The sequence below is a fragment of the Aristolochia californica genome, unplaced genomic scaffold (assembly GCF_029961685.1).
Source record: "Aristolochia californica isolate CCGP_79_NKW_82.1479 unplaced genomic scaffold, dmAriCali1.0.hap1 SCAF_4, whole genome shotgun sequence".
Lineage (NCBI taxonomy): Eukaryota > Viridiplantae > Streptophyta > Magnoliopsida > Piperales > Aristolochiaceae > Aristolochia > Aristolochia californica.
In genome coordinates this window covers 46,422,191-46,446,101 of record NW_027182103.1, presented here as the reverse complement: position 1 = coordinate 46,446,101, position 23,911 = coordinate 46,422,191, and the positions used below count along the sequence as shown (strand labels likewise).

General features: G+C 38.3%; 2 protein-coding genes across 4 annotated transcripts; both read right to left on the bottom strand.

Moving 5' to 3' along the window:
- Positions 1–719: 719 nt before the first annotated feature.
- LOC137962321 (bifunctional TH2 protein, mitochondrial-like) lies at positions 720–5,745 on the bottom strand. 2 transcript variants are annotated; one of them, XM_068809121.1, is made up of 7 exons: positions 5,282–5,745; positions 5,060–5,168; positions 3,306–3,596; positions 2,817–3,231; positions 2,425–2,691; positions 1,100–1,686; positions 720–1,007 (listed from the first exon to the last, which is right to left on the bottom strand). In XM_068809121.1, exons 1-6 carry the CDS (start codon positions 5,719–5,721, stop codon positions 1,274–1,276), a joined length of 1,935 nt encoding a protein of 644 aa, XP_068665222.1. In that variant the 5' UTR covers positions 5,722–5,745; the 3' UTR covers positions 720–1,007; positions 1,100–1,273. The 2 variants fall into 2 exon arrangements, with proteins under 2 accessions (XP_068665222.1, XP_068665223.1); XM_068809122.1 differs by having other exon boundaries at positions 3,375–3,596.
- Positions 5,746–13,323: 7,578 nt separating this feature from the next.
- Positions 13,324–15,731, bottom strand: LOC137962169 (GDSL esterase/lipase LTL1-like). 2 transcript variants are annotated; one of them, XM_068808900.1, is made up of 5 exons: positions 15,436–15,731; positions 15,211–15,338; positions 14,877–15,119; positions 14,182–14,434; positions 13,324–13,915 (listed from the first exon to the last, which is right to left on the bottom strand). In XM_068808900.1, exons 1-5 carry the CDS (start codon positions 15,707–15,709, stop codon positions 13,701–13,703), a joined length of 1,113 nt encoding a protein of 370 aa, XP_068665001.1. In that variant the 5' UTR covers positions 15,710–15,731; the 3' UTR covers positions 13,324–13,700. The 2 variants fall into 2 exon arrangements, with proteins under 2 accessions (XP_068665001.1, XP_068665000.1); XM_068808899.1 differs by having other exon boundaries at positions 13,324–13,932; positions 15,436–15,730.
- Positions 15,732–23,911: the final 8,180 nt, after the last annotated feature.

The window sequence follows — 23,911 nt, the reverse complement described above, 5'->3', positions numbered from 1 at the left end:
AGGTGATCAGTTAAACTTTGAGTCATCTCAAGGTTGATCCAGATGAAGTCAGAATATCATCGTTTTATCTTTAAAAATAAAAACAGACAGAAAACAGTGTTTCTTCCGTTATAAAACTAGGGGAAGGGTAAATTTTGCTCCCCATTCTCTGTGCTGTTTCTACAATGGATTAGGAATCTCCTAGCCTTCTCATTATCACATTATGGTAGTGAGAGGGGGGATATCCCTTCCTTATAGCCACAATGAACAGGAAGAAGAGAAGGGTGGCACCCCCCGCCTGAGGGAAAGGGGTAGGGGCTACTGCCCTTCACCTATCTCGTAGTCAAAGGTCGTGAAGGTGGTGATTCCTCCTCCATCGATGGCCAAAATGAAAAGAGAAGGGCAGTCACGGGGAGAGAAATTTCTCCCTATGCATAACCAAGTCAACTGGACTAGGTCAACAAATTCATTGATTCAACAAACAAACTCGACCTAATCTAGGTTTTGACCCAACTATGATATTTATATATCTGACCAAATCAATAATCAAATCCGATTGAATCCGTGTTCATTAAAGATTCTACCTTAATTCAATTTTAACGAATCCATTGACAACAGGTTGAAACGGTCCTTTTTACGTCCACTAGCCACACTAATGGAACCAATAATAAACCCAAGGGGATTTTGTAGTCGTTGGCGTGAAGTTATTAAAAGAAAAAAAGCGTCAATACTCTCCAATACACTGCAAAACGGCGTACACCAAAATCAGCATACGTATATATGATTTGTATTTTGTGGGCAAATCAGCTTTTGATATAATGTCCAAAGAACAAAAAGAGGAAAAAACTTCCCTCAGGCCATTCATGATAATAAGGCTGAAGGATCAAAGAAATGGATGGACAATGAAACTTTACAAAGTTGGTACACTTTTTTGTACCCCAAAATCAGATATCCACCAAGAAAAAAAGGGAAAAAAAAAAAATCATACATCTGCCACCTCCTGTGCGTATGGAAACTTTCTCTGGTTCCTGAAGGTAATCCGCAGAACAATAATCAATCTCATGCAACTGAACATAAGAAAACAGCTGAATAAAGTTAAAAAAGAGAGGGAGAAGAGTACCTTCAGTATATATCGGAAAGTCGAGACTTAAGTTTTGGTACCAGTGCTGTAGAAGAAAAAAAAAAAGGGACAGTCGGGTAGCTCTTTGTAAAATTAGCCACCACCAATCATCTATTATCTATTACTTCAGACTTGAATCTGGCTTTAAAAAAGGTATGAGAATTTGACCATCGACTAAGAAGCTCCCAAAATGAAGGCATGTATCTCGGCCCAACAACCGACAGTATAAAGAACGCCACTTAGGCCTTTCCAGTTAGAACCTTCTTCCACAAATTCCCTCTGTTTCTTCACCACACCAGAGAACAATGGAACAAAAGAGATTCCAAACTGGTTAGCCACCTTCCGGAGGCTAGCACTGGAGCCAATAACAATGCCTACGTCTGCTTCAAGCATGCAAAGCAAGTCGCCCACTGAATCCCCGATATAGACAGACAAGTACTTGCCACTGTCACTACAATTGTTCAAAATGTCCTTGAAGGCTTGAACCTTGTCAATGGGAGTTTCCATTTTCTTGTCAATTGCCCCGGTGGAAATGGATTCTTCATATATGAACTCATTTGAGTGCACGTTTAAAACAGTTAGACCACCTGATTATCACAAAAAATAAGAATCCAACAAATCTTAGGATACTGAAGGTTACAACCACATAACAATCAATTCAAATGAAAAATAAAGCACGTAAAGAAATGTGTCAAGACACAATAAATCAGAAGAGCAGAGGTAAAATTGCGGTGTTCAACAAATCGCTAAAGTGCCAATACATGTTTAATTAATAGAAACAGATTTTTTTTTGGGGGGGGGGGGGGGGGGGGGTATGCCAAAATAAAACCTACAGCATAATAAACTAAATTTCAAAGAGAAAAGTGACAGGACAAGTTTAATAAGAACAGGAGAAATACTGAGATCAATTCATTTGATCATAAAATGACTACTCAGTTGGTGTTCATAGTTAGAGAGACTACTGCTATCGATCGATATAACTCTTCACCTTTAACCATTAAAAAAATTAAAACTATTATGTTATCAGATCAAAATTATGACGCACATAACAAAAAAGATACCTAACAATAAGTGGAAACCGTAAACAGAGACAAAAAAGCACAGGGAGTAAAGGCATTATCAGCAAACTAGACAAGTAAACTCTGAAAAGCAGTTAAATCATAAATAAAAAATAAAAAAAACAGACACAAGATGGATAAAAGCAATAATAGAATTTTTTTTCTTTCGAGTAGCATCGAGATTGTCACATTCTGCAGCACTAATTCAAAACTTATACAACAAAAATTATTTATGCTATAGATTTGTATTTTATGTAAAAAAAATACCTGATGAAAAGGCTGCCCTAATGAGATCTCCACACCAACAGTATGAAAGAACATGGACATCTGCATTCAGCTGTTCCTTTATCTTTACCACCTGTTGGAAAAATTTTGTGCAGCCCTCTTGAAGTCGAAGACGTTCTCCTGCCTTTTTTATGTCCTCCAAATTCAATCCCTTCAGCACTTCTGACTCAACGACACGAGAATTTGCCCGTTTCTCAAACTCTGACAGCTGCTCAAGTGCTTTGCATAATCCTTCATAGTTGAATGACACTGACAACAAAAATAACAAAAACATAAGCAGGTTTGCATCAGTAAGCAAGACCTGCCTTTATGATTCTACAGGCAGCTCTGTTTGACAAAAAGACCAAAACATGAAAATGCCTTGTGAGTGCTACCTTTTTCAGAAGGCATAATGTCCTCTATGCATTTTTCATACTCCTCTGTATACTGAGTGGACAGGCCATCCCATGAATTCCTCAGATCAACTGACAACATTCGAGGAAGTACAACATCAGGATCATTCTGGTCTGTCTTGGGTGCAGTTAATATTGCAATCTCCGCTAAGATGGCAGAGGAATCAACAACTGTGCATGTCAAATCAAAGTCGGAAAAAATCATGAGACGGGTGTTGGCAGGATCGTGCACTTTTGAGAAAGGGACCACTGATCGTTGAGAAAGTGGCTGGGCACAAAAGAAATCTACTTCATGTTTAATAGCAAGGTGATAAAGTCTCTCAATGACTTCAAGTTCCTCCCCAGTCAGAGAGATACTTAGCTTGTCAAGCAAGTCCTCAATTTTTAGAGTTGATGCCTGCATTATGCCAAGAGCATTACATAAGAGAAAGAAATTTCATTTATTTCAGTTATTTCAGGTTATATACCAACCTGGAAACTATCAGATGAATAATTGGCAATCCACTTCCTGTAAAGATGAATGTTTTGAGCAGAACCTACAAATGTCTGAAGCTCCTTGCCTAAAAAGGCATAAAGCCTCATGCAAGGGGTCATGGCACCAATTGTGTATGCAGCAATTTTTGTTTTCTCAAATGGAGTTGCAATTTTGGCAGGACCTTTGCCTCCTTCAACCTTGCCAGAGGCAGTTGCAAGCAGGAAATCAGTATATCGTAATGTTGCCGAGTTAGGCACAATCTCCTTTGCAAGGTCCACCCCCCATTCCTGTATAACAGAATTTCTTCAGTACAAAATGTGCATTTTCGAGAGAAAAGAAAAGAACGGTAATGGAATATAAAGAAGCTCTATAATTTCAAAATATGATTCACATTTATTTTTGAGAAAAAAAAAAACGGAACTAATCCAGAAGCAGAAGAAGACATCAATACAATTTGGACATCAAACACTGTTCAAGTGGGGCAGAGTGAACCACAAAAAGTTCTAACTCTCTCAACAACCAGAGATTACCTCCAAGATTTCAAGGTTATGAGCAAATTAGCTTGTCAAAGCAAGTCAATCAGCATCCTTTGTAACATAAACCAACCATATAAAACAATGGAACAGTCACTCATTACTAATTTTGTTTTTTGGTTATAGTAATTACGGAAGGTTTCCAGGTACCATTTCAGTTTATAAAATAAGATAAAGAGGGCACATAATCCTCAAGCACACACGAATTATCAATTGTAAAGCAGCATTTACATGTAAGCACTCCACTTCAAAGTTATCAGAGATATGAGAAGATCTTTGATTGTCATTGTACATACAGAAAGAAAACAACAAAAGCACTCCCCAACCTCAAACAACCAGAGAAAATATACAGTTCCTATCTTAGCAACAGAAAATGAAGAAAGATCTTCCATTCTTCATGGCAACAGGTGCATTACAGTAATAATACATCTCACTATTCAGAAGGGTTGAAATAATGCAACTTAAAAAAAGAAAATAATGAAAGATAAAACAACGATGATACACCATCTCCATTCAAACTCAAGGTTGAAATCTAGGAACTTCTGACATAAAATGCATACCAGCAATCAGTAAAGGATTCTTGATAGGTCTTTTTTCTCTGAAGATTCTTGACAGTTCATCATGTCAGGTACTTGATTTTCCAACCCTGGCACTGCTTGTTTATCACTGCTTACTACTAATAATTCTTATATCAAAATGTATTCCATATCCATTCTCTTTTCACATTCTTGATACAAGTTTCTACCCTACCTACATAGCCAGCAATGGCAAGATACAAAATGCCGCTGAGGTTCAAATAATTATTACATCCATGGCATCAGATTCACAAAATTCTTTAACAGGACAGCATATGCGATGTTAGACTTAGGCTGAAGTCTGGTCTCAAGGTAATGTCAGATGAATTAGTCTTTTATCAATGCTTCGACCGCTGATGATTGACTCAAAAATTAATAATGATCGTAGTAGATCTGATAATCTTAGGACAGTCATACTACTACGTTTAAGAAGATTTCTATAACTCGTTAGTTTCACCTTAAGTCCGGACGTTCATTAAAACGCTCCCTCATTTTGGTCAGTAAACAGAAAGTTTTTTTCAAAATCAAAGACTAAACAAGGAAAGATCCGGAAGACAAGAGTTTATATCACATAAAGAAACTAAAGAAGCAGAGAAACCTTACTTATCAAGAGATGAAATTAAAGAAACATAGGCATCTTACCTGCACAACAGAGTCATGCATTTTCAGCTCTTCAAGGACATCTTTCCTTAACCGGCGCATAATCGCCTTCGCATCATCGTCATCAGCACAATCTTCCGCCATTTCGTACCTAAAAAATCCACAAGAGTACCGTTGAGTCAGGAGAAAAACAAGAAAATACAAATTCGCAGAACCCTACGGTTAATTAGTTCCAAAATGAATCGCACAGGAGGTTTAACTCACGCCTGCGCAAAAGCTTTAAGGAAATGCACATCCTGCGCGATGTAGTTCCGGAACATCTCTATGTCCAAATTTCCTGCCGCCAGGCAAACGACAAACGGTGTAAAGAATGCGAACACGATATCATCTCTGAATTTGATCCAGAACCGAGACGCCGCGCCGTCTTCCGACGCGACGACTCCCATCCTTTGCGAATCCGAACAGTCGAGATTCTGACAAGCTACTGTAACTCTCGTTCCTCCAGACACCGTTGTCGGAGAAGAAATGGAACACCGGTCCCCGAGTCGGCCGGAGAGAAATCTCACCGCGGATAGAAGCGGCAGTTTCCTGGAGCAACAGTCACTGATCCGGAAACGGATCGGCGGCCAGGATAGAGTGACCGAGGAGGAGAGGATAGCGTGAGGGTTCAGAGACCTTCGGAGGGCCGCGCAGGGAACTCGCATCAACAGGGAAGGAACTTTTCCCAGTTTTCTATCTCGTAACGAGAAAATGAGAGAAGAGAGAGATGGGGTTATATAGAGGAGAGACGAGAGCAGGCGGCCGGCGCGCCTGGCTTCACGGTGTCCTCGTGAGCGGTCCGAAGTTCAGACCCAGAACCGGTTCAAACTCTGATAATTGTGTACTCCGGAATCTGTATCGTCTTCGTCGCCAAAACACTTGCCGACGTGCTTTTAGTTTTGGCTAACTGTTATTTGCGCGGTGCAGCTAGTGGGACATACAGACGATGGCTCGCCCGGTCTATATCAAACCATTTATATTTTTACTAAAAAAAATTATATCTCTCGATATAATTATGAGAAAAAAAATCATTATGAGAAAATAAAATACTCTCTTAGTTAATAAAATTTTTTTACAAAATGATGAAATTTGGGAAGAAAACAAAAGGAACGGAAACTTGAGAAAAAAATTAATTATAAAAAAATTAAAATATTTTTAATTTTCTTTTATTTTTTATTTTTCACTATATTTAAACAAAAAAAACTATATTTCTCTTTCTATTTTTAAACCTAGCAATTTTCGTGATAATTTTCGTCAAACGACGATCGTAACACCATGTGATCGTCGTTAGAAAATAGTCAAAGTCGCTGGGCTGCCACCAGCCAAGGAAAGTGGAATCTGAGCAAACCCGCGATCCCGACCGTCCGATGATGGCGAGATTTCCCAATCAGAGAGGGGACACGGACCCACGAGGTTCATGAACGGATAAAGTCCAAGTATTTATAGTATTTTCAAAAGTCTCAACTCTCAACGACGGCGTGGGTTGAAACAGTCTTTTCAACGGGGAGACGGCCTCCAACCCAGGTTCGGATAATGGTGATTAATATTTGGCTTTTCTTCATCTTTTTGTATAGAATCATTTGGATTAGCATAATGGACAGCATTAACCATAATTACCACAATGGAAAATGGTCTTACACTGACTAAAACTTTGCCTAATGATACTGTAATCATCCTTATTTAGAAAGATAAAAATACTGCAAAAAAGGGCTGAGAAAAATTGAAAACGGTCTAACCATGAGTCAAACAACTGTTGTTGGCTCGGAGGGTCAATTTTCTCCACCAAATAGTCGGTGGGTGCAATGAATCAGTGATCTCTCTTCGGTTAATCTTTCGTCAATTATCTCGAACATAATGAGTAATTTCCTCTTAACCTGTGAATTTTCAACCCTTAAGAGTAGTTAGGGTAAAGCCATAATAATGCTTATAATCATGATCAAATTCTTATTTTCTAATCCCCTCCCCCAAATCATCTTATCTATTTCTTTTTCCGTCAAATGAAAATAAAGGAAAAATTGAGGAAATCCTAAAAGAGTTAAAGGCAGAGCAGAAAAAGGGAGAAAGGAGTTAAAAGGGTGTTACATCAAATCTGCATACCAATCTAAGCTTCCTTACGTCAATGGAGGTTTATAAAGAGCAGATAAGGGACAACTTTCAACGCCCATCCACCCAGTTTTTCTTGCTTAATGGTGTGCGTAGGCGCGCGAGCCAGTGGGAAAGTGGTCTTTGGTGCGTCGTGACTGGTTGTCTTTTATCGGGAAATTGGGATTCCTTTGAAAGTAGAGAACAATGTGCGAAAGTTTTGGCGAGTTTCTTTTATCGCCGGGTTACCGTCTGCATGTGTCGAAAGAGTGAAGACCACATCAAGCAAATTCAATTTTGTCCTGAACTAATCTTATATAGGTGGTGATGGAGATGGCAAGGACCTTTCGCTCCCTTTGTCGCTAATTGTTTCTTAAAACAGGGACGTGTAATAAGACATCTTCCCTTTCTCATTTCATAGTTCTAGAAGCTCTTGAATAGATATATCACCCGCTGCCGCTACTAGACTAGATCCGTATTCATAAACTCTTATTTCGCCATACAGAGGGAGTGAAATCTTATAAATGTAAATAGAAGCAAAGATCATACTTTCCTCCATACGCTTCAGATTTCGTAAGTCTCTGCTCTCTCTGTTTGGCACTTCCAATCTCTGAACCCTCTTGACGATGTCTAAACTGAAGGGGGATTGAGTGACAAGATAAGGGACCAAAACTGTATAAAAAACCTTAACTTTGTCAACCTTCCATCAAGGTATTAATGGCATCGTGTTACCGAGGGAACCCTCTCGGCGATGTCCAAACTGAAGGGGGATTGTATTACCTCATGCAGAAAACATTTATCATTAGTTGCTAGCAAAATATCATCCACATATAAAACAAGAAAACAAATTTTACTCCCACTGACTTTCTGGTATGTACATTGATCCATAATGTTTTCTACAAAATCGAATGAAGAAATTACATTATGGAATTTCAAATACCATTGGCAGGATGCTTGTTTTAATCCATAGATGTATTTTTTTAGTTTGCAAACCAATTGTTTACCATCACTAGAGGGGAATCCTTCACGTTGTTTCATGTAAACTTTCTCCCCTAAATCTTCATTGAGAAATGCAGTTTTCACATCCATTTGTTGCAACTCTAAGTCAAAATGGGCTACAAATACCAAAATAATGTGAAAGGAATCTTTTTTAGACATAGGAGAAAAAGATTATGTGTAATCAATTCCTTCTTTCTGTGTGAATCCCTTAGCAACGAATTTTGCCTTGTATCTCTCAATGTTGCCTACTGAGTCTTTCTTTTTCTTAAAGACCCATTTACATCCAATGGTTTTAAATCCACTAGGCAACTCAACAAGATCCCAGACTACGTTATTCTTCATAGAATTCATCTATTCCTTCATGGCATTGTACCATAATTCTGATTCTTTGCAACTCATGGCTTGTGAAAAAAACTCGGGATCATTTTCGGCTCCAATGTTATAGTCAGATTCTTGTAGATACACAACATAATCATCAGGAATTGCTGATTTTTTTAATCTAGTAGATCTTCGTAATGTTGTGTCATCATATTCCTGAGAAGTATGTGGTTCAACTAGTTGCTCAAAAGTGTGTGACAACTCTTGAAGTACCTGATCTACTAGAATGTTATCAGCATTTTGTGGAACTTCAATGATTGGTTGTTCAACACCAGTTTGTACTTGAGGGGTGTTGTGAACAATAACCAATCTATCACTTGAGGTGGAAGGTTGAGATTTTGAATGATCCTTCTCAAAAACTATGTTCCGAGTTGGATTCCTCCCACTGATCAAGTCATTTTCAAGAAATTTTGCATTTCATGATTCCACAATCCTAGTATTGTGAGATGGACAATAAAATCTCTAACCTTTGGACCTTTCAGCATATCCAATGAAATACCCATTGATGATCCTCGGGTCCAGCTTCTTCTCTTGTGGATTATAAATTCTCACTTCAGACGGGCATCTCCAAACACGCATATGTCGCAAACTCGGTTTCCAAACTTTCCATAATTCAAATGGTGTTTTTGGAACAACCTTGGTTGCAACTCGGTTTAATATATACACCGCCATCTTAAGTGCTTCAGCCCACTAGGATCTAGGAATTGGAGTTGTTAAGCATACTCTGCACCATGCCTAATAATGTTCTGTTTCTTCTTTCTGCAACACCATTTTGGTCCGGTGAACCAGGCATGGTATATTGGGCAACAATCCCATGTTCTTGAATAAACTTTTCAAATGGCCCAGGTAGTTGTCCATTCTCTGTGTGTCTACCATAGTATTTTCCACCTCTATCTGATCTCATGATCTTAATTTGCTTACCGCATTGTGTCTCTACTTCAGTCTTAAAGATCTTAAAAGCATCTAATGCTTAATTCTTGTTATAAAGCATGTAGAGATACATGTATCGTGAGTAATCCATAAAAAGAGATGAAGTATTTCTGATCATGTGAGTCCATGTCTAGACTACATATATCAGTATGTATGATCTCTAATATGGTTGAACTCCTATTGGCACATTTCTTTGACTTGTTAGTCTGCTTTCCTTTAATGCAGTCTATACAAGCCTCAAAATCAGTAAAATCCAGAGTATTAAGTACCCCTTCATTCACTAATCTTTTAATTCTATCTATGAATATATGACCTAATCTTTGGTGTCATAATGTAGAGGAATCCTCATTAATAACATCTCTTATATTACCAGTGTGAGCATGCATTAAATCATAAGTGACATTATTTATTAAATTAATACTATAAAGACAATCAGACAATGTACCATTCCCAACACAATCAGACTTATAATATAAACTGAAAGATGAGTCTAAAAATTAAAGAAATATTCACAAGGTACAAGCCTTGAAACTGAAATCAAGTTTCTACGTTATGAATATTCCTTTAATTTTTAGACTCATCTTTCAGTTTATATTATAATAGTATAAAGACCATCAGACAATGTACCATTCCCAACATAATCAAACTTATAATATAAACTGAAATATGAGTCTAAAATTTAAAGGAATATTTATAAGGTACAAGCCTTGAAACTGAAATCAAGTTTCTACATAAACTTGGAACATAAAAGGTCTTTTCTAATTTTAAAATAAAGCTACTACTTAAATTTAAATAGCAAGTTCTTATAGCTTCCACATGTGAGTTCATCTTGTCTACTGAGAAAATGTGATGCTCACTTCTCACTGGTTTCCTTAGGTTTTGCAAACCTTGCAAATAATTTGAAATATGGATTGTTGATCCAGAATCAATCCACCATTTGTTAATATTGACATTAACCATAGTAGATTCATAACAAACAAATGAGGTTGGATTATCTTTGTCATTTCTATGTGTTGTCAGCATTGCACTTTCTTTCCTTGTTCCATTACCGGTCTCCCTTTCTCTTGAACACACATGGTCAAAAGTTCATTAACTGACCATTTATCTTTATGTGTGTTGTACGAGATTTTGAACGGTTCATATTGGTGCAGAAGGGAATTCAGGATATAATGCACAACAAAAGATTCTGACATTTCAACCTCGAGATTTTTTAATTGAGCCGTAATATCCCTCATTTCCATGATGTGCTTGCGCACACCTCTCATATTAGTGTGCTTTAGGGATGTGAACTTCATGATTAGGGTGTTTGCTAATGCCTTATATGAAGTGATAAATTGTTCATCAATGGCTTTCGGCAAGTCTGATATTTTCATACTACTCAACAAAACCACAACTACCAGCTGCAATTTTAGTTTTAATGAACATTATACTGAGGCGATTAGATCGCTTCCATCGTTCATAAAGTGATTTCAGCTGCAGTGTTGGTATCAGTAATTACTAGTGGTTCGTCTTTCCTAATAGCATAGTTTATGTCCATCTACCCTAAATGAAGAAGTATTATCTCTTTCCAGACTTTATAGTTATCTCCCTTAAGATCAGGGATATCACAACGAATATCAGAGAAATGTGCAGGTTGTACAACTGCATAAAATTATAAATTACATGTTTATGTTGAAATTGAGGCCTGAATAAAATATCATGCTTTACCAATGTAAATCTTGCTTAAAATTTGAATCTATATAAAAAAATATTGCATGTGGGCTAAATATTTTTTAATTCAAGCAGATTCAATATTTTTTATGAGTAAACTTTATGATAAAACTATCAAATTATTTATGAATTCATAATTCCTGTGGGTAAATTATGAATAATTTGATATTTTGTCCTAATTAATATACTCAAATATAATAAAAATTCATGTGGGATAAAATTTATTATATTAAGTATAATTAATTAAAATTAATATTTTTTTCTTTATGATAAAACTATCAAATTATTTATGAATTCATAATTCCTATGGGTAAATTATGAATAACTTGATATTTTACCCTAACTAATAAAACTCGAATATAATAAAAATTCATATGCGATAAAATTTATTATATCAAGTAAAATTAATTAAAATTAATATTTTTTTCTTTATGATAAAACTATCAAATTATTTATGAATTCATAATTCTTGTGGGTAAATTATGAATAACTTGATATTTTACCCTAACTAATAAACTCGAATATAATAAAAATTCATGTGCGATAAAATTTATTATATCAAGTAAAATTAGTTACAATTAACGTCTAACATTCTTTATGTGATCCTAATCATAATATATAATTTTTATTAAATTAAATATGTCGTGGCTACTCTCAAATTAATAAAAATTATATAGATCATTAGACATTAAATCGCATAAATGAGAAATTAACTTGAGAATAGCATGTATTGCATAATCTTAACTAACACTAACATGTTATTATTATGTAAAAGATATTCTCATAATATATGCATAAATTTAATTTAATGCATTTAAATATATGCCAAAAAATGCATAAAAACCATAACAGAAATAAATATAAATATTTCAATATAAAAAACAGACCACGGCTAGTGACCTAATGGTTAGTGGCACCGAAGATTTTGCCAACGAGTGGGTTTGAATCCCACTGGCACAAAATCAAATTTGAGAACTGAGTCAGCTCGGTCCTCCCTCGGGCGACTCGCTACTATGAGTTGGAACGGCGAGCCAACTCAACTCGTCCGAGTTGACCTCTACCTTTTTTTTCATCGAGTCGCCCTGGCCATAGACTCGGTTGCCGAGTTGGAACGGCGAGTCGTCCGATCCAACTCGCCAGTATTTTGGTTATTTACCAAAATACCATATGGTTTTAATTAACCAATTTCTGCGCGCTGGAGGTCGTCTTCAACCTCCAGCCGAGCGCAAAAACTAAGGTTCGCCGTCGTCAATTCCGGTAAACCTGTCGGAATGGTCGTCGGCATTGGCACTGCATCTCCGACGTTTTACGGCATCGCAAGAACCGCCGACAATCGCACATAGAGACGGTCGACACCAGTTTTTTTTTTTTTTAGGATGTCGACGCTGGCATACCTTTCGGAATGGTCGCTGAAGTCGGCACTGCGTCTTTCTTTGACGCTTTTCGCCGATGCAAGAACCCCGGCTGTCGCAAGTGGTGAGGGCAATTCTCATACAGAGAGCACATAGAAAATGTTTGGAATCGAAACGTTGGATCAGAGGTTTGTTCTCTTTGTTTGGCACTTCCAATCTCTGAACCCTCTCGGCGATGGCTAAACTTAAGGGGGATTGAGTGACGAGATAGGGGACCAAAATTGTATCAAAAATCTTAATTTTGCCAACCTTCCATCAAGGTATTATTGATATCGTGTTACCGAGGGAACTGATAGCAGTTTGAGATTACCCTTATGAGAAACCATTTCTCATGATAAAACGGTTAACATTTCACTCAAACTAGTGCAGTTAATTATGGCATTAAGACCTCTTTGCTTAAAGTAAGTGAAATGCATCCTCGTCCTCGTCCTCTTCAAATTCATTTTGGGATCGTTTGTACCACCATTTGAAAAATAAAATAACAAAAAAAAAAAATTTTCCTTTGATTAATTTTTTCATTGAAAAAATTTCTCCTTAGTTAATAATGTTTAATTGACACTTTAAATTAATTAATTTTTATACATAAAAACTAAGTTTAAAAATGAAAGGTAATACAATTATTTTAGTGCTTCTTGTTTTATTTTTCTTATAGTTTCCTATTAGAGTAATAAAAAACTCATTTTTTTATTTTTTCAAATATTTCTTATTGAAGAAATTTTTCCAAACACTTTCCTATGGACACAAACACACCCTTAGTGAAGAAAGAACCAACTCAATTTATTTAATTTCTCCCTACAATAGTTGGAAATATAAATCCACAGTCGACTTATTGACAGGGTTGAGGATTAATGGCCAAAGTCGATTTTATTTTACAAATCATTCCTAGACAATTCAATGGGCACTAATCCACGGCGCCTTCTCACTTCATAATCCACTACAACAAAACACATTTATGTATACTTGCCCAGTAATTGTCACATTTAAACGCAGACGGAAATCAACCCACCCACCCAAATCACAAACCAGCCTCTGACGAGCTCCTACGACCTTGGAAATCTAGTCTCCTGCACATTTTAATCATCTTCGAACAGAACCAACAAACGAGCCCACTGCTCCCGATATCTTTTCAAGTATTAGTCTGGGCGTCGATGGCGAGGATGGTGCTCAGGTTCATGGGCTTCATGTAGTCCGTGTTGCCTCTCAGGATCTGCTGGACGATGAGGCGGTTCGCCCTCTCGGAGGGGTGGAAGGCGTCCCAGAAAGCGTAGATGTCCCTGTTGGGGCAGAGGTTGGAGAGGACCGTGCAGAGTCCGAGCCCGTTGTAAGGCCCTTGGCCGCAGCATGCCACCTTCGATGTCACAAAACCTACAGTCGGAAGCGTGGTTAGAAATGGAAAATTTCACCAGCTCAAGCTTCGTGATGCTGCTCATTTAATGAATTTGCAGAGGCTCCGTTGTCTGTTGTGAACGGAAATGGAGGAGAAAAGCTTGATGGGAAGTTGTTGAGTCTCATTTATGACTCGGTGGGTCCTTGTGAGTTGGACACCTCTCATTCTAAGCTTTTTTTTATAGTTCCATGTACTTGACAAAGATATCATAATTCAAAACTTCTTACCGTATGCTCCTGGGTTTCTGACGAAATCGCTCTGCATGAGACGGGTGTTAGCAGCGATGAAGACATCGGCTCCGTACTCGCTGTTGAGTTCACTCAGCATGTTTTCCAGCTGAGGGTTGAACAACCCGGCCGCCTCTTGCAATTCGGGAGCGCAGTCACCGTTTCTTCCTCTCTGGGCGAGCTCCGACGGGACGCAGCCGAGGGGTCCGGTACCGGTCACCAGCACTCGCCGTGCTCCCACCTCGTAAAGACTCTGCAAAACGAAAGTTCTATCACATTCTCCGTCGAACAAGAGAGGAGGAGGTCAAGGCGTATGTGTCAGAGCGCATGCCCTGATCGTCGGCGAGAGCTTGTCGTCGTGGAGAAACGCCGACCACTGAACCGAGCCAATCTCGTAGGTACGAATCACACTCGCTTCTGCTATACTTTTCACCTTCTCGACACGTAACCAACGGTTGCCGTATTTTTCATTAAATGCGAAGCGTCTTACTTTTATAGGAGACAGGAAAGACACCGTGATCGTCTTCGTGTTTCCAACAAATGTAGGTTTCCCTTAGGTTGACTTAATTACTGGATAACGACACCTCCTTCATCATTAATTAGTTCTGAAGTGGATTAATGGCGTTTACGTGAAAACACGGATGCAATGCATGCATGAGGAGGGGTACGAGTGATTAAAGATCGGAAGTGGTTACCATTAGGATTTTCCTGTACTCTGTGATGAGATATCTGACGTAGTCCGGTAGTGAGAATTGCCGGGATCTTGCAGAAAATGGGACTAGGTAGTAGTTGTTAACGAAATCGTTGCCGCCGAGGGTGATGAGAACGAGAGCTCGGTTCACGAGCTGCTGAGTCTGCTCTGGGCCGATCAGATCGCTGACCCTTGCTTGGTATTGCTGAAAGTACCTTATTTGTTGGAAGATTCTTATAATGTTGAGCTGCGTGCAGACAATCGCGCAGAATTGAGTAAAACTTGATACGACTGGAAGTAGGAAGAGATTAAAAAAAAAAAAAAAAAAGACGGCTTACAAATTGAATTCCGGTATCGTTGAGAATTCCGATCCCGGCAGAAGCAAAATTGGCTCCAACGAGTAGCCTCTCTCCGGTCAGTTCAGGGCTCAAGTATGGCAAAGTAGGTTCCTCCCCAATGGCCTCACCTAATGCATGTTAACAGCTTCAGTTAAGTAAAACCGTCACAGAACGAAGAAAGAAAATGGAGCAGACAGAAAAAAAGAAGAAAGACGATGACCCAACTGATAATGTCCGGTATGTTGAGGCCATTGGAGAAACGGCCGGTGGCGCGGTGTGTTGGGTAGTCGATGCCGTAAGGTGGCGAGTCTGCTCTAGCACTAGTGACCAAGTAGTTGTTGTTGCCACTGTCGACGAGGGAATCACCAAAAACAAAAAATGCTCGTGCTTCTCCCTGCTGCATCAGAGATGCCAGAGCTAACACGGAGACCAGAAGAAGCAACGGAGAGTCCATGAGAGTTGGGGAATGACTGCCTGCTATTCTCTCACTCAAATACATCTTTGAAAGTGGATTCTGAAGGCAGATTTATAAAACTCCTGCATGTGAGTCCATGGCCCAGCTCTCTATCTCCACCTCATTAAATTCCATCTTCTTTTACACGGTAAGAATGAGAAGCACACGACCCTGAGCACAAGTCGTCTCTGTTTTCTTTTATTCTCGTTGCAGTAATCAAAATTTTGAAAAGTCTTCAGAATTAACAATCCCCACAACGCGCTGGGTCCTTTAATTCCTGCACTCCCTTGCATCATAATGGAGGACGAAGCTTGTTGGGGATGCCAACTGCATCGCTCTTGTAACATATGTGAATTACTTCTCCATGGTAATGATCTTTTCATTCATTTCTTCACTTTTATAGAAACGTTGTCGCTCTTATTAAATGTGCATATTCGACATGTCGTGGTGAGGTTGGTGGTGGTGAAGGTAGAGCTCCTGTTGCAGACTTATCGTCTCCCAGCCAATTACAAGTTACACTCGTCTGAGACCTTAAATTTTATCGTTCCGAGGCCATTAACAAATAAGCACCCACTGTGACTGCAACAACTCCCAGCTGGGAGCATTTAAATTCCATCTAAATTTGCTCAAGCGAAAAGCTTGTTCTCTTACGAGAGAGGTGAGCAAACCTGATTACCTTAATGCAATGTTTTGGAAACATACCCGATAAAGGCCATTAACAAACAAGCACCCAGAGTTGAATATGATACTAGCTCGCACACAACATGACTGAAACAATTCCCAGCTGGGAGCATTTAAATTATATCTAAATTTGCTGAAGCGAAAAGCTGTTAGATTTCGAGGTTAACATCATATTACCTTCAATCATGCATGATCCATTCATTAGATCTTGTTAGTGGTAGGATTAAGGTATGGAAGGAACTTCATCCTCTACATTATTTTCTTCTTCTGTTGGTGAAGAAAGTACATGTACATGATCAGTAACTGCTCCCTTCTTTTTCATGTGTCAAAAGAGGCCCCCAGCAATAAAAACTTGCGAGCCATACGCTATCAGCACTCATTTATGAGGTTTTGGTGAATCCACCTCTCTCTGAAAACTTTTTCATCCACTTCCTGCTCTCTCAGTGTAATGGCTTCTCTCCAAGTTCAACTACCCACAACAAACACTTGTGTCCAAGTTATAACTTCATAGGCTCAGAATAAGCAGCAAAGCTTCCTTCCAAGCCACCTCAGTCTAAGTGCATTATACTTGATCCAACCACCACAGTACCTCCATACCAGAAAATAACAAATAGTTCATCTCTTCAATCACTCAAACTTAATTTTTCGGCTATTCAATTCAAAACCGTGCCGGTCATTTAAATCTCCGCCTACCATACTAATGCTTCTTGCAAGGCCATGTACAGTGCTCTGTGAGATTTGCACTTACAGAGCTTTGACCCAGTAAGTTCGTATACTTCCGTGGAGATTCCTGGCTCCAGAGTCACTTCCGTTTCCTCATTCCTCCATTCATTAGAGAATTACTCTTCTGCTAGCTTGAGTTTTCGTGTCATGTTTGAAGCTACTTCAACAAGGTAGTTACAGCCAAAAGAGAGAATGATAAATGGGAAGCACGAACATGTAGTATCTTCCATGAAAGATTTTAAAACTGAAGAACCCATCTAGCAGTTTCTGTGTCAGTGAAACTCATTAGATAACCAGTATTGCAACCCCTATTCAACTTTCGAACTACTTCTTGCCAATTTTTATTTATTCTTAAAGACAAGCTACACCTCAGATTAAATAGAAAATTTCGTCTGGAAAGAGGTGAAGTTCATAATCTGATTGAGTGAAGTTTATTGCATGGGTTTTTGTAGCATTTTAACAAGATCATTTATAGCCGGTTTGTCTTCAAAATCTAAAACTGAACAAGACTCGGCAAGATTGGGACTGGTAGTACTAATTGCAGCAGAAGAAGTTCAATTAAACTGCTCTATATATGCAATCAATATCTTCCCACTTAGGATGAATCGACGGCCTAATGTTCGATTGTTTTCCGCAGACTTTGTCAGGATAGGTGGAGTTAAAGAAGAACTCGTCTGCAGCAATAATTCAAACATGGAAAAGTGGCTGAATTCCTAACCACTCTGATGAAAGCAACCCTTTTAAATTTGACACTATGATATGATTAGTAACCAATACAATGTAAGCTACTTAATGCGGGAGGAAATGGTTCTCAAACATTTAATTTTTGTTTCGGTGACATTTATTTGTTTTGTTGCACCATTATTTTTGCTTAATTTGGCACAGTTTAGAATTAGATATAATCCTAGAAAAAAATTATTAAAATTGTAATACTAATTGTAGGTTTTGGCTGTCAGAGTAGTTCCGTCCACTCTTGTAGGCGGTAGCTTTCCGCACCCAACAGATCGGTATATTGGATTGTATTGGCTAGCCACTGTCATGGTATCAGAGCTGGGCACGCCACGTCCCACGTTCGAATCCCGTGAGAGGCGGCTCAAGAATGGGCATGGTGGCTGTCAGGGTGGTTTCGTCCACTCTTGTAGGCGGTAGCTTTCCGCACCCAACAGATCGGTCTATTGGGTTGTATTGGCCAGCCACTGTCATGGTATCAGAGCTGGGCACGCCACGTCCCACGTTCGAATCCCGTGAGAGGCGGCTCAAGAATGGGCATGGTGGCTGTCAGGGTGGTTCCGTCAACTCTTGTAGGCGGTAACTTTTCGCACCTAACAGATCGGTCTGTTGGGTAGTATTGGCTAGCCTTTGTCATTGGCTTCATGTCATCACTTGAGCTCATAACGATATTTACTCGCCATTTGACTCACACAAGTTAGTCTAACTATCGGGTACTTAATTTGATTATCACAACACGTAAAATTGGGTCAGATATGTTGATACATATGTGTTAGGATCTTTGGCAATTACATGAAAATAAACTAAAGGAAGAGAAGTGAATCTTATTCATCCTCTTAAATGTCATTGGAAAGAACTAGCTCTACTCTTAGTACATATACTAAGTAAATTAGAACTCCAATACTAATGTCTATGATCATGTTATACTAGGAAACCCTTTGATTGATTCTCAACATGGCCTATGAAAAGGATGCTTGAGTGGCACCCTTATCGGGAATTAAAGACAACCCCACCAAATCTTCTTGTTGCACAAAGGAAATTGATTTGCGCAACAATGATCAAATTGACCAACCAGGGGTTGTCTTTTAGACCCACCAATCAAGTTTTGAACCAATTTAGAGTCTTACAAAACCTTGATTTAGTAAACAAACCAGGTTGGACTGAGCTTAGAATGGTACAGGTTTATAACACAGCTGCATTTTTTTGAATTTTTTTGTTTTCTCATTTGTAATTTGTTGATAAATTTAAATAATTAAATAATTATTTTAAACAATTATTGAGACACCTCTAGTTCTCATCCACTAAATTAATAAAACCAGTATGGTTCAAGTTCAAACCCAACTAACTGGTGAAGTATTCATGTTTTAAACTAAAAACCACTTTCCTTGCATAAAACTAGAACAAAAATGTCATCGGAGGTTTGGTGACTATAACAAGATCCTTTCTTGCATTTCTCCTCTTCTTTACATCTCTTTCATGGTTGCTTTTGTCTACGTAGTTAAATAATTTCAAATAATTAGTTTTTTTCAAACAACATTTCAGATACACAACCGCTCTCTCTTTCCTTTTTATTTGACTAACTGTGTTGCCAGTAGGGCTGCCATCAAATCGAGCCGGTTCGCGAATAACTTGAGCTCGACTCTGATCCGGCTTGGTTTGGCTCGATTCAAAAACATTTTGAATTGAGTTCGAATAGTGGTTTGTGCTTGTCTAAGTAATCGAGTAGAACTCGAGTGAGCCGTAGTCCGGTTCGCAAGCTCGTGAACCAGCTCCATTACTAAATAAATCCCCTTTCGCCTTTTGAGATTCAAGGGGAGATTCGTTTCGACTTTTCATTTCAATTTCAAAGTCTTTCAAAATCGAAACTCTTAGTCTCATAAACTATCTTTCAAAACTTTCGAGAGCAAAATCGATGACACAGGCTACCCTTAAGACAATGATTTGCCTATTTTCTTCTTCGTCGTACCTTGTTCTACCCTATCCCTCAACTTCTTCATCTCTCAACTGGTTGTAACGACTTTTGGTGTGTGACCATGGAAGAAATTTGAAGAAGGAAGTCCATCAATAAACAAACAAGACATAAAATATAAAAAATAAACTATGTGCTATTGAACATTGAATATTTTCCAACCGAAAACAATAATTAGGCAATTTCAACACAAAAAAACGATACTGTACCACCAATTTTTTTTCCAATATTTTCTGAATAAAAAAATCCATGGAAATAACCTCCAATAGTGGAGAAGAGAGCGTAGAACAACAACAAAGGCAAAAAGCACCAGAAGAGTCTGGTCCCGAAAATAACTAGCTCTCTCTCCCATCTCTTTCAATCCTTCATCCTTCCCTCTTCCTCCCCCAAAATCAATCACTACAACCCCTTCTCCACCTCAATAGACTTAGTCCTCTGATGAAAACAAAAAAGATTATAAGTGGAAGAGTCAACAAAGCCACTTTGGACAAGGTTTACCGGTATAATGGTAACCCCAACTTTTGAGGGGTATTTTATATAGACAAATAAGCTAGCCCCTTAAAAGCTGCCAGTATAGCGGGCGTTTGAACTCTGCACTCATGTTACATTTTTTGCTTGTTATCTGACATATTAGTTTGTATTATGTTATAGAAATGTCATGCCCAAATGAGGTTCTCCATGTCTTGGGATTACCTTAAGTTTTGCGGCCTTACCTAGTGTTTAGCATGTTAGAAGAAAATATCTAATTTAACATTTGGTTTAGGCAAATTTTTATGCCTTTTATCCTGGTTCCTGATAAAGTATATGAAAAGTTAAACTAATTATCAAACTACCAATTCAATTATAGCCATCAGTCCATTGAGGAAAAGGCGAGGCTTCTCTAAGCCTTTCTCCCTCCCTGGGCTTGATCTTGACCATATACTAGTGAAAAACCTGTACAGTTAACAACATATTTTAGTAAGGGGAAGATGTGTATAAAAGTCACATTTTGTGTATAAGCGATGTTTATAAATAAGTCACATTAGCATAATAAGTTTAAACAATTATTTTTTATTAGACAATAATAAGTTTTGTTATTTTGTTTTTGTTATAGATGACTGTTTTGCTCATGCCAATAAGGATTTAACATATTGTTCTCTAACACGAAAAGAAAGAATTGGAGTTTTTTTTTTTTTATAAAGATAGGAATTGGAGTTTATAAATGTATTCTAAATTTATAGTTTTTATTTGGGTGATTGTTAATTTGATATTGATATTTTATTTAAATATTTATGTTTGTTTATTGAATGAAATTTATATATATTATTATGCAGTATTTATGAACAATTTTATGTAGAATGTATAGATAGTTTGATGTAGGGTTTATTTATAGAGGTCATGCTCAATTTTTTGTAGAGGCCATACTTAATTTTAAATAAAATTTATGCATACTTGACCTCAATTAAAATTCTTGAGCTCGAGCTTGACCTCAATTAAAATTCTTGAGCTCGAGCTTGAGCTCGGTTACAATTTTAGGCTTGAGTTCAAAAAATTCAAATCAAGCCCATCTTGAACATACGTGAGCCAATTGTGACCGGACTACCCATGGGCTAGTCAATGGTTATCATGAGTCCGGTCCACATGTGGCCTAACTTGGGTGCGGCAGACGGCTGTGGACTCCCCTAATAATTAGCATTCCCAGTTTACGTACCGCCTGAGCTTATCGTTGACTGCAGTCTGCAATGCCAAGACTCGCCCGTATTTCTTACGAAGTTGCAAATCTCTTCAAAATTTTCTGTCCGACAGAGCATTGCAATGGAAAAGGTTCCGTCACTGTCGTCGCTATGCGCGGAGGCAATCACGGAGGAAATAATCTACTGTATTTGAGTAATTAGTAATGAAAATTTTGGTTAGGTTTGTCTGAACTGTTTATTGTTTATGGTTTTTCCGAGGCCATTGCGGTTGTTCAGGTGATCATGATTTGGAAGACATATTTGAATTTCCGTCGTCCATGTTCGAACGCTCGGTTACGCGCTTGCCTCCGGTGGCCTTGCATAAGCAACCGCTGACTTCTTGAGTTAGAATTCCTGGAGTTTATTTATCCATTTTAAACTTTCAAACGTTTCGGGAGTTTGGACATTGTTGAGCAAAATGGTTTCTGGTAATTGCTCAGTGGAGGATGTCGGGCTGTAGAATATTTTACGAAAGAGATTTAAAACTTGATTTCTGAATTTAGTGTAGGAGTTTGTCAAACAACAAGATTTTTGGGTGAAGAACCATTAACATTATTTTTTAAACTTTCAATTCTCTACTTTCAGAAGTAAATACTGTTCTGACATTGTTTTTGTTTGATTTGAATCACATTTTCCTGTAATTGAAACGCATGTTTCCTTTGGCATCCATTAATTGGGAAATGGAATAGATAATGGAAAACTCTGTTTGAATCACGGTCTCCAGGTGTAAATTGACAAGCGAAGATGCTGGGTTGGCAGCAAAAAGAGTGGAGTGTGCAGCAGTCAGACCATATAAAAAGTATCACCTTTCTTTTGCTTTTACTTTTATCATTTGCAGTAGGCTTTTTTTAACTTTTTGCCTGAGCCCCATGGCGGAAGAGCACAACCAGGTGGATCAAACACTTTTTCAGCCACAGGGTGAATCTTCTACAGCGCAATCAGCACATGGGTACAGGCACAGAAATTCAGAAAGCTTACTGTTTCGTGATTCTTAACTCTTCGTTAGAATCATTTACAGTGTCTCAGGAGACAGCCAAGAAGTCAGCAAATTCCTTCTTTTTTGCTTTTGAGGGCCATTCCGAGCATGTCTTTGAGTTGTTGCAATGACGTTACAGACATGACAATAGGCCGACAAATGAGCCAAAAGAGAGTTCGATAGTTCCCTCAATTTCTAACGATAAAATAGAAAAGATCTCATTTTCTTAGTTTTGCAGTTCTCATGATGTGAAGCAAGAACTCATTTCCTGACCTGACCATCTTAACAACCATATATATTGTAATTTTTGTGGCTTTACCAACTATCTCAGGTTCGTTACTTCGACCCTGACGTCTCCATTGGATGTCACATCTTGACGGAGCAAGGAACCAAATTTACAAATAATGTTATCTTGTTAGACATGTTCTAAATTTCACCTTAAAACAATTCTTCTTCTCCACGACCATATTGGAAGTGTGGGCAAAATTTTCCATTTCTGCAGCGTCTTCAGTGTCAGGGCCCGCCCATTGTGGAAACCTGCAAGCTCAAACAGTACCAACAGCAGCACATTAAGAAACGAATTGCCTCACAGTTTGGTCCATTGATCAATCCAACTCCATGGCCTCCTTTTTCTTGAAAACGACTGCCACCACTCTCCTCCCTCACCCTTTTTCTCTTTTTCTTGGATTCTACTACAAGCTACTTCGTTCCTTTCATGAAAATGATCAGACAATTCTCCAAATGAATGGTCCATACCCTCTATCAATTACATCATTTTCCTGCTACTAATTTACGTTTATTTCTTCGAGCTCGCGCGTTTCAGCCATGGAGAATAGAAATTTATAGTAAAGTGGGCGGTTAGTACACCCACCGCATAGGATTATATCACTTGAGCATAACAACAAACAGAAACCGGACAAGATGAGTTCTTGTCATTGCAGAGAGCTCTTTTGCTCAGAAAGGTTGTTGTCTTGATCTAATCATTCTGCTAAGACATTAACTTAAAACAGGTAGAGCATCAATCAACAATTTTATAGTGATTCTTTTTACTGTACCCGTTCAATCAACACGCCCCACCAAAGTTTTTTTTATTTCCTGTCTTAAAACAAACAAATCCAATCTTATCTTCTTCTTATTGGTATACGCGAGCAGAAATTACAAAATGTGCAGCAAAAGAATAGCCATTAGATGCATCCATGTGGAAGATTCACCTCACTGTCGATTTTTAATGGAGTTCTCTTATCTGGTGCTTGAATGAGATGCCGCAGCCTCGCTCTGTAGCTCTTCTCAATCTAATGAACCTCTTTTGTTGTTTTCTCAGAAACCGACTAGTGATTCCTGTTCAACACGCTATAGAATTTAAGCATCTGACCCTGAAGTGTGTTGCTGCCAATAAGTAATCTAACTTATCGGATTAATGAAAGACTTTTTATAGCTTTATCACTGTTGCCGACGGC

Bases quoted from the DNA above. Each gene is read 5' to 3' on its own strand.
- LOC137962169 (XM_068808899.1), bottom strand. From the start codon at position 15,709: ATGTATTTGAGTGAGAGAATAGCAGGCAGTCATTCCCCAACTCTCATG. The intron at 15,120-15,210 runs GTAAGCCGTCTT...GTCTGCACGCAG, and splicing joins ACGATACCGGAATTCAATTT to CTCAACATTATAAGAATCTT. The intron at 14,435-14,876 runs GTAACCACTTCC...TTCGTTTTGCAG, and splicing joins AGTACAGGAAAATCCTAATG to AGTCTTTACGAGGTGGGAGC.
- LOC137962321 (XM_068809121.1), bottom strand. From the start codon at position 5,721: ATGCGAGTTCCCTGCGCGGCCCTCCGAAGGTCTCTGAACCCTCACGCT. The intron at 3,232-3,305 runs GTTGGTATATAA...GGCATAATGCAG, and splicing joins ATTCATCTGATAGTTTCCAG to GCATCAACTCTAAAAATTGA. The intron at 2,692-2,816 runs GTAGCACTCACA...TTTTGTTGTCAG, and splicing joins CATTATGCCTTCTGAAAAAG to TGTCATTCAACTATGAAGGA.